Source organism: Octopus bimaculoides, chromosome 20, assembly GCF_001194135.2.
Source record: "Octopus bimaculoides isolate UCB-OBI-ISO-001 chromosome 20, ASM119413v2, whole genome shotgun sequence".
Lineage (NCBI taxonomy): Eukaryota > Metazoa > Mollusca > Cephalopoda > Octopoda > Octopodidae > Octopus > Octopus bimaculoides.
This window is the reverse complement of record NC_069000.1, coordinates 36,788,921-36,799,177: the sequence shown is the minus strand read 5'-3', so window position 1 is coordinate 36,799,177 and position 10,257 is coordinate 36,788,921. Positions and strand designations below refer to the sequence as shown.

The 10,257-nt window shown below is 36.8% G+C and overlaps 1 protein-coding gene across 1 annotated transcript in view; it reads right to left on the bottom strand.

Annotated features, from left to right (window-relative positions):
• Positions 1-1,416: 1,416 nt before the first annotated feature.
• The window catches only part of LOC106873871 (mRNA cap guanine-N7 methyltransferase), a 36,232-nt gene continuing 27,391 nt past the window's right edge, over positions 1,417-10,257 (bottom strand). The window contains exons 8-10 of the mRNA XM_014921388.2: positions 8,146-8,271; positions 4,406-4,439; positions 1,417-2,406 (exon numbers count right to left, since the gene is read on the bottom strand). Of these exons, the coding sequence (XP_014776874.1) occupies positions 2,201-2,406; positions 4,406-4,439; positions 8,146-8,271 (366 nt within the window). The 3' untranslated portion in view covers positions 1,417-2,200. The remainder of the gene's footprint in view (positions 2,407-4,405; positions 4,440-8,145; positions 8,272-10,257) is intronic.

The window sequence follows — 10,257 nt, the reverse complement described above, 5'->3', positions numbered from 1 at the left end:
ACAATAAAAATGATTAACACAAGCAACTCAATCAGGCTCTGCTGTCACATTTTTATCCCTGCAAACTCGAAGTAACAGTAAGAGTTAAATAGTGAAGCATGAAACTGATTCAACCCTTTAGTATTTAAACAGGCTACATCCAGTCAAAATATCCTGTTTGTTTTATGTTCAAACAGGACAGATCCAGCCTCTCACACCTACCCTGCAATGATATTCTGAAAACAAACAACCACATCATCACAATCTCAAAACCCTAAGATAATGCATGATTAATTCAAGCAACACACTGACAGACTAATCTGAATATGTGAAGGCGTATGGCCTAGTGGTTAGGTTGTTGCACCCACAATCTAACGATCGTGGGTTCAATTCCCTGACTGGGCAATGCTTTGTGTTCTTGAACAAAACACTTCATTTCACGCTGCTCCAGTCCTCCTTTCGATCAGGGGAAATTGTTGGCCTGCTCACCTAGCCAGCAGGTTAGCATCATTCAAGGGCTAGAGCAATGCAAAAAGCACGTTGTAACCAGCGATGTGTAACATGAATCTGAAAGGGTTTATAACCTACACCCATCCCACAAATTTGGGAGCCTTTTGCCGCTATTAAAAAAATAGAAAATCAATATTATATAGGCACAGGAGTGGCTGTGTGATAAGTAGCTTGCTTACCAACCACGTGGTTCAGTGTTCAGTCCCAATGCGTGGCACTTTGGGCAAGTGTCTTCTACTATAGCCTCAGGCCGACCAAAGCCTTGTGAGTGGATTTGGTAGATGCAAACTGAAAGAGGCCCGTCGTATATATGTATATATATGTATGTGTGTATATGTTTGTGTTTGTCCCCCCAACATCACTTGACAACCGATGGTGGTGTGTTTATGTCCCCGTAACTTAGCGCTTCGGCAAAAAGAAACGATAGAATTAGTACTAAGGCGGTGAGCTGGCAGAAACGTTAGCACGCCAGACGAAATGCTTAGCGGTATTTCGTCTGCCGTTACGTTCTGAGTTCAAATTCCGCCGAGGTCGACTTTGCCTTTCATCCTTTCGGGGTTGATAAATTAAGTACCAGTTACGCACTGGAGTCGGTGTAATCGACTTAATACCTTTGTCTGTCCTTGTTTGTCCCCTCTGTGTTTAGCCCCTTGTGGGCAATAAAGAAATAAGAATTAGTACTAGGCATCCAAAGAATAAGTCCTGGGGTCGATTTGTCGACTAAAAGCGGTGCTCCAGCATAGCCGCAGTCAAAATGACTGAAACAAAAGAGTAAGGAGTATTATTAGCAGAAATAGGCTACGAATTGCCCAAGTTTTTGAATTAACAGATTTGCTCTTTAGTGTCATTCCTGACAATAATATCTGTCAATATCTCCACCGAACCTTCAAGGAACAATATTTAGGTTAAATAACTCCAGAACAAAGATTCATTTTTATTTTTCCATTTTTATTTTTAATTCTTTTCAGCCAGAATATGAAGAGAATAAAAATGAGTGATGTAAACCATCTCTCTTAACCAACCGACTCCATTCAGTCTCCCTTTCTCTCTCACTCACACACGCACATACAGACACGGCACGCATACACAAATATATCTATGTTGGAAGGAAGAAGAAGAAAAAAAAATGAAAAATATAAAAAATAAACAGGATGTTAAGAACTAATGATTGAAAGAGAAGGTAAAAAAAAAAGCAGCCACCTTCCTATGTATGTGTGTGGAAGTATATGTATGTGTGTGGATGTGTGTGTGTGTGTATAATATTATATATATATATATAGTATGTATATATACTATATATATATATATATAATGTATATACTATATATATGTGTATATACTATATATATATATATATACTATATATGTGTGTATACTATAATGTATATGTATATATATATATTATATATGTGTGTATGCATGTATACATATATTATATATATGTGTATGCATATATACATATATTATATATATGTGTATGCATATATACATATGTGTGTATGTATACATTTATATATCATGTGTATGTATGTATACATATATATATATGTGTGTATACATATATATATATATAAAATGGTTATTAGCCTCAGTGGCTGCTCCTGTGGTAATAGTTAAGAATTTTTAAAGTGGAGTACAAGCGGAGGCCGGAAAGCCCTACCAATTGTACTGGCTGAACGATGACAGCAAAAGTTAATGGGTCGACAACCCTTTATTCGTCATCATCATCCACTGTACTTATAATTTTGGCATCAGATGCTTTGTTCCCATCTTCATCATCCTCAGGGTCAGACAAACTCCGTTTTTCACCTAGGGGCTCTACATGTTGTTCAGCAGATTCCACCTCCTCATCCTCCTCTGCCTTAGGTTCATCCTTTAGGTTCTTCACTTTTTGGAAGACAAACACCATATAGAGACCTGAAATATATAAATAATATATATAATAATAAATAATATATATCATATTATAATATAAATAATGGCACAAAATTCTGATGGTTTTTGACCAATAACTGATGAGGGAATGGGCTAGTCCCCATCTTGTGATTTTTTTTTCCATTGGTTCCTTTCTTGTCCTTTTGTAATGAGGGTTCTAGTTGATCCAATCAACAGAACAGCCTGCTCGTGAAATTATCACACATGTGGCTGCACCCATATTGCTAGAGATAAGAGTTAAAACACTTAATCCATCAGCATTTAAACCGGCCATATCCAGCCCAAAATATTGTACCTGTTTTACATTCAAACTGTTATTCCACAATGTCATTCTAAAAATAAACAATCACATCACTGAAATTATTAAGCTACATGATAATGCATGTGTAATTCAAAACACTATGAATGAATATAAATTACACTTGACAAAGTAATCTGAATGCTAAAGAGTTAAAGCTGCAAGGGAGATAAGCGCCCCTTGAGACTCCGCAGATGGTTCAGCAACATCATCATCATCGTTTAACGTCCGCTTTCCATATAATATAGATGTGTGTATATGTATATGCGCATGTCCAAACATTTAAAGAACTATCATACATAGGCCCAGGTATAGCTGTGTGATAAGAAGCATGTTTCCCAACCCTATGGACTTGAGTTCAATCCCACTGCTTATCACCTTGGGCAAGTATCTTCCACTATAACCCCAGGCAAACTATAAAGACTTATGAGTGGGCTTCAGACACAAGAAACTTGTGTATTAAAATATATATATAATACTAGCAGAGATACCCGGCGTTGCTTGGGATTAAAATAGCATAGTTTGTATATATATATTACAGTTATGTTGAAACAGGTCATATGTGAAAGTGCAGCATTGACAACAAAACATTTGTGGAGTAAATGATGGGCTAATTCAACTAAGCGTCATGCTATGCATCCATTTGGAGTATTCCAGGCCCTAACCGGTCATGGAAAATTGGGGGGGGTGGATTTTTTGAACGCACCATAAAGCTATCAGTGGCTATACTCTCCTTTGCGGCAGTCTAACACGACCCATCGTCTGAAGTTTTGACATCTCCTTCGGGCTTGTTGCTCGACATCACTCAAAGTAAATTTTGAGGGACTGTGGTTGTTCGTTTGTGGGTAACAGGGAAACAATGAGGTGATAGACTTGCTCTTGAACTTTGAAGTCAGCGTAAATTCATGTTTAACTATCCTCTTAGATGCCGTAAACGATGTCATTTGAAATGCAGAGTTGTATTGTCTGATATTGTTCAGAAAATCCTTTGACTGGACGGAAGTGCCTTCTAGAAGATCCATAAGAGGTTGAGGAGGAGCTGGTAGTGCTGGCAATCGTACCTGACCACCTGAGCAGCACGTGCCATTAGTTTCATTTGGAAATTTTAAAGCTCTACAGAAATGACAACTTGTGTTTAGCACACCAATTTGGACAGAGTTATCATTTTTATAAGAATGGGATGGATCATATCTGAAAGCAGCTCCAGGAGCTGTGGAGAACAAATCTGTTTCTGAGAGCTATTCTATTGGACTTCTGTCTAATCATTAAAACATTGATTTAATGATCCAGCACTAAGTAACTTGCAAGATAGGGGAAAAAAAAAGAAAACAAGGGGGTAGGATGAGAAGAGGGAGAGGAGGCTTTATACCAGCTGTTGGGAGGGGGAAATTGAAGTATGATAGAGGGACAAACACTGTTGTCTTGCTTTGAAGAAGATACATGGCTACCCCACATTAAATTATACAAGGGCAGGTTGGCGTAGCTAGAAAGAAGAAAAGAGGGTAGTGATGGGGTGCCAGAGCAATGACCAAGAAAGGATCCACATTAAATCAGGAGGGTGGCAGGGTGGGGTTATAAGATGGCTAGATATGTACATGAACTAAAATATCTCAGGGGATATTTTTTTCCTTTGGAAATATAACAAGTAAAAATAATAGAGAGAAGCTAATTCAAAATACTTACTGATAGCTTTCCATTCAGCTTCTGACAAAGTACCCTGGAAGTTAAAAGACAGGAAGAATAAATTAGTTCATATATATAAATATATATATATATATATTTATAATTACATTATTTCATCAAGTCATTAAATATTCTGAGATCATAAATATCAAATGTGACATACAAGGAAAAGCTCGGTTGTTATATATCAAAACGTTTGAAAAAGAAGACTCTTTTGATTCCGGATACTCACAAGCATTTAGAGTTATTTCAGGGAGGGAAATGAAATAATATGAACCCCATGCCTCATCCAAGATTATGAAATGAACCTCATGCCTCTCCCAAACATGAAATGCCTTAACCCTAGGAACCAAAACTGGGTAGTGCAAGCTAATGGGGACACAAGAGGTGCAGTGAAATCATAGAGAGATTAACAAAAAAAAACATGGTTTTTGTACATGGAAGATGCACAGGATCAATAAACACAAAAGAAGTTCAGTAAGAATTAAAAGAATAGAAAACAAAAATTGCCAAATACATATATGTATTTGGCATAAATTCATAAGGATAAGATCGATATTTAAATACCGATTTTATCAGGTGGCCAGCATGGTAATAAAAACCTTCAAAGGTAATAATTATTTAAGATCATAAATTAGGGTATCTAAGAGATACCACCACGCTGGAAATAGCAGTCAAAACTTGACTCTAAACACACAATAAATGTTCAGGAGAGAAGACAAAGAACAATTTTGCTAGTTTATTTTATCTCTTTATCTTCTCTCCTGGTGCTATATGAACATTTATTGTGGTTTTAGAGTCAAGTTTTGACTGCTATTTCCAGCGTGGTGGTATCTCTTAGATACCCTAAATTATAATTTTATATACATATATATATATATATATATATATATATACACACATATATATATATCATCATCATCATCGTTTAACGTCCGCTTTCCATGCTAGCATGGGTTGGACGATTTGACTGAGGACTGGTGGAGCCCGAAGGCTACACCAGGCTCCAATCTGATTTGGCAGAAATTCTATAGCTGGATGCCCTTCCTAACGCCAACCACTCCGAGAGTGTAGTAGGTGCTTTTACGTGTCACCCGCACGAAGACCAGTCAGGCGATACTGGCAACAGCCACGTTGAAAATTTTTTGTCAATTCACCTTGTTCTGACTCAAATATGAGAAAATTACTGCTATTCACAATTATGATTTATTTTCGCCTCTATATATGATCTTGAGATAAAAATGTAAAAGAACTTTTGACAATAAATCATGCGAATAGACCAAATTAAAGGTGAATGAGATAAGCTTACTCACCAGAGGATAGACATAAACTCAGTGATAGAAGAGAGCTGAGAGAATTAAGATCAAATAGTATAAACATAGATTCAATATTTGATATTTATAGTTTGTTTAAATCCTATGATTTCTTCGATGTTCAAAATCCATTGGTGTCAACTTAAACATTCCTTCTTTTCTTAGTAAGGTACTGAGGTCATTTCAATCAAATGTACCCTTACACTCCACAACAAAAGTGATTAATACTTTGTCAAAAGAAATCGCAATAGTGCAGTGGTGGAACAGAAAAATAGCATTAGAGTAGAGAGGAGAAACAAGAGGTATATAGGTGTGACAGTGTGGTTGAGAAGCTTGCTTCCTAACCAAAGATCTAGGGTTCAAGTTCAACTGCACAGCACCTTGGGCAAATCTCTTGCACCTCAAGCAAGCCTCCTCTATATTAACCCCAAGTCAACCTAAGCCTTGAGTGGATTTGGTCGATGGAAACTGAAAGAAGCCTATTGTGTGTGTGTGTGTGTGTGTGTGTGTGTGTGTGTTTCTCTTGATATCATGTGATACTTGCAAATAAGCGTCACCATCAAATTAGCTGTGTTTTGTGTTTCCAATCTTCCCTGAAAAACACCTCTCATCGTCATCAACATTTAGCTTTTATTTTTTATGCTATTATGGGTAAGACAGTTTGACTGGAGCTGATAAACTGGAGAGCTGCAGAAGTTTGTTTTGGCTTGGTTTCTACAGCTGGATGCCCTTCCTAAAGCCAACCACTCAACAGGGAAGCTATGTACTACTTTCAACACAGGTGAGGGTTGAAAGTATGGAAAAGTCAGCACTAAATGATGATGGTGATAACAGAGGAAAGAGCAAAAGAAGAGAACAGAAAGCAAGAGACAAGACAGAAACAAATGAAGGCAAAAATGAGAAAGGAGTAGAAAGGGAAAAGGGAGAGGAAAATTAAGAAGTGATGAAGGCACTGCAATGTGGTTAAGAAACTCACTCTGCAACCTCGGGGTTTCAGGTTCAGTCTTATGCAGCACCATGGGTAAATGTCTTCTATTAGAGCAGGAATCAGCAAACCAGGGTAAATTGCTCCAAGTGAGGCAAAAATAAAATTCTTGGGAGTATTAAGGACTCATGAGACGTAACTAAAATTATATATAAAAAATGTGTTCCTCGTTAAGACAGAAATTTTTTTTCTTCTGGAAACACTGCATCTGTCCAATGTAATGGACATATTTAGGGGACATTTTTGGATGTCAACTGCTGCAAAGACTTTCAAAATTGCACATGAGGGGGCAATCAAAAAGTTGCTACCTTTTGCAACAGCTTACCTTTGCGAACAAGGCTTTTCCACTCTAATGAACAAAAAAACAGAGCAGAAAAATCGACTGGATCCCGAGGACTGTATCCAAATTGCTCTGGCATCAAAATGTCCCAATTTTGATGTAATTGTAACAAAAATAAAATGACATCATTTCTCCAAAAGTTTCTAGAAAAATCCCTTTGTTTCATAATAAGGATATTAATTTATTTCATTGCATTTGTTTTGTACTTTTTATATTTATAACCGTATTCTCCATATAAACAGATTCAATAAACCTTTTGAATTCAAAGAATCTATTATTTTCTTCTTTTCAAATCAAGGGGCTAACATACATAAATATATTTTGGGGTAATTGGTTAAAAAAGTTCTCAAACCCCTGTGTTAGAGTCTCAGGCCAACCAAAGCTTTGCGAAAGTATTTCGTTGATGAAAACTCTAAGGAAGTCCACCATGTGCGTCTGTCATTGTGTTTGTTCTCCACTGCTATTTGACAACCCGTGTTGGTTTGTTTATATCCTCACCACTTAGAGACCAACAGAGTAAGTACCAGACTTTAAAACAAATAAACAATGAAATCAATTTGCTTGACAACATCAGGTATAGACAATCTTTTCTGAGAAACAGGCCATGTGAGACATGGACCATGACCAAACAGCTCAGGAAAAGATCCATGGGAATTTTTCACTCACGCACCATTCAGATAATCCTATGGGTCACAGTTTACTCATTACTGCAATACACCCTTTAATCCTTTTATCATTTAAACCAACCAAATCCAGCTCAAATATTCCACCTGTTTTATGTCTCTCGCACCTATCCTAAAATGTCACTCTAAAAACAAACAATCACACCATGAAAACCTTGAAGCTACAATACATGATTAATTCAAAACAATGTGAATAAATAAGTGTCACATTTGACAGAGTAAATCTGACAAATGCTTATAAATGGTAGGCTTGGACAAAGGAAAGGAAAATGAGAAACTCGCAAGAAGTTACAGGAAACAAATTGAGCAACATAAATGTTAAGACAGCAAAAACAAAAAAAAAAAGGAAGATTAGCGAAAAAGAGATAAATCAAACAAACATAAGTTTTTTTTTTTAAAAAAAGAGAGAGAAAACTTACAACTTTGACAGGACGCCTGTTCGATTGTTGCTGGTTAGGTAAGGCCTTATTCAACTCTTCTTTGGCAAAGGCATAATCTTCTTCATTGGAACTAATTAATTTGCCGTAATTTTCAGCAGGATATGGCTAAAATAATTTTGACATGGTGATATATATTAGAATAATTTAACCACATAAGAGAGAAAAGAAAGAATAAAAAACAAAAAGCAAAGCCAAATCAATGGAAATGCAAACTACTCACAACACACTAATTTTGTTGCAACCAGGAAGGGTCACTATGCCAGTAAAAATTAAACACATGCACTAGTTCAATACCACTTCTTTATTTTACCAACTGACTTTCCAATGGTTTGTTTAATGTGTTGCATCCAGTGAGGGTACAAGATGTTCGTAATTTACATATTATACATACATATATTATACACACGCAAGTATAGGCAAAAGCATGGCTGTGCGATAAGATGATTACTTCCCAGCCTTAAGGTTCAGAGTTCAGTCCCACTGCATGGCATCTTGGGCAGGTGTCTTCTAATATAGCTTTGCACCGACCAAAGCTTTGTGAGTGGATATGGTAGTAAGTCCAACTAAGCTCCTGCTGTTTTTTTAAATTTTGGAATTTATTGCGTTTTTGAATTTCGGAATCTATTTTTTTCGAGAATTCTATTTTTGAATTATTTTGGAATATGTTTTGCTTTTCTTTCTAGTTAATTTTAGTTAATTTTAATTTTTTTTTCAGATCATTAAAATGGAATGTCAAGTTAAGAAAAACGAGCATTTTCGACACCTCCTTTTTGCTTTTAATCAAGGTTCTAAGGCCGCAAAAGCTGCTCACGACATTTGTACTGTGTATGGAGAGGGTGCCATGGCTGAAAGAACTGCTTGTGATTGGTATGCCAAGTTAAAAAATGAAAATGTTAACCTCAAAGATGCACCTCGTTCTGGCTGTCCAGTTCAGTTCAATGAAGAGCAATTAAACCAACTTTTGCATGAAAATTCTCGTCAAATGACAAGGGAACTGGCATAGAAAATGGAATGCTCCCACACTGCTATAGAGAAGCATCTCAATGGGAAAGGTTCAGAAGTATGGAGCATGGGTTCCGCATACTTTAAGTGACAACAAAAATCATCAAGCCACGATCTCCACTGGTTTGCTTGCTCATCAACGCTCAACTCATGGACACAAGCAACGATTTCTTTACTGAATTGTTACTAGCAACGAAAAATGGTGCCTGTACATCAATATGAAGCAGTGTAAGGAATGGCTTAGCACTGGTAAACAAGCGACACCACACGCGAAACAAGATCTTTATCTGCGTAAAACAATGTTGTGCGTATGGTGGGACTGGGATGGGATTACCCATTACGAATCGCTTGAATGGAACCAAACGGTCAACACGGAACTCTATGTTCAACAGATGGAACGACTCAATATGGCTATTCAAGAGAAAAGACCTAATCGGCAGCATGGAGTTCTTCTGCTGCATAACAACGCACGCCCTCATATCGCCAATACAACCAAGGAAGCCATTCAAACGCATGGCTGGGAAGTGCTGCCACACCCACCGTACTCTCCTGATTTTGGCACCAACGGATTTCCACCTCTTTCGATCTCTTTCAAATGCTATACATAGAGTTTCGTTCAACATTGATGCAGAATTGAGAGCTTGGTTGGATCAAATTTTTGAGTCGAAATCAGATGATTTCTACCAACAAGATATTGAAAATCATGTTGAACGTTGGGAAGAAGTTGTAAACATCAATGATTAATTAGTTGTTATTTTTTATCAATCCTTTTAAAAAATTCTGGTGACCTTTTTCTCAATATTCAATATCTGTACACTACACCTAACATTCTATACATACATATAAATACACACACACACACACACACATACAACTGGATTCTTTCAGTTTCCGTCTACCAAATCCACTCACAAGGATTTGGTCAACCCAAGGCTTTAGCAGAAAACACGGATCTTTTTTAAAACGGGGGCCACATTTTTCATTAATGTTTTACGTAGTGTTTTTGGTACGGAAAGACTTTCAAACTTCGTATACTTATCTATTTTGTGTTATAGAACAGAAAAATATTTTTGTATTCGAATTTATTTC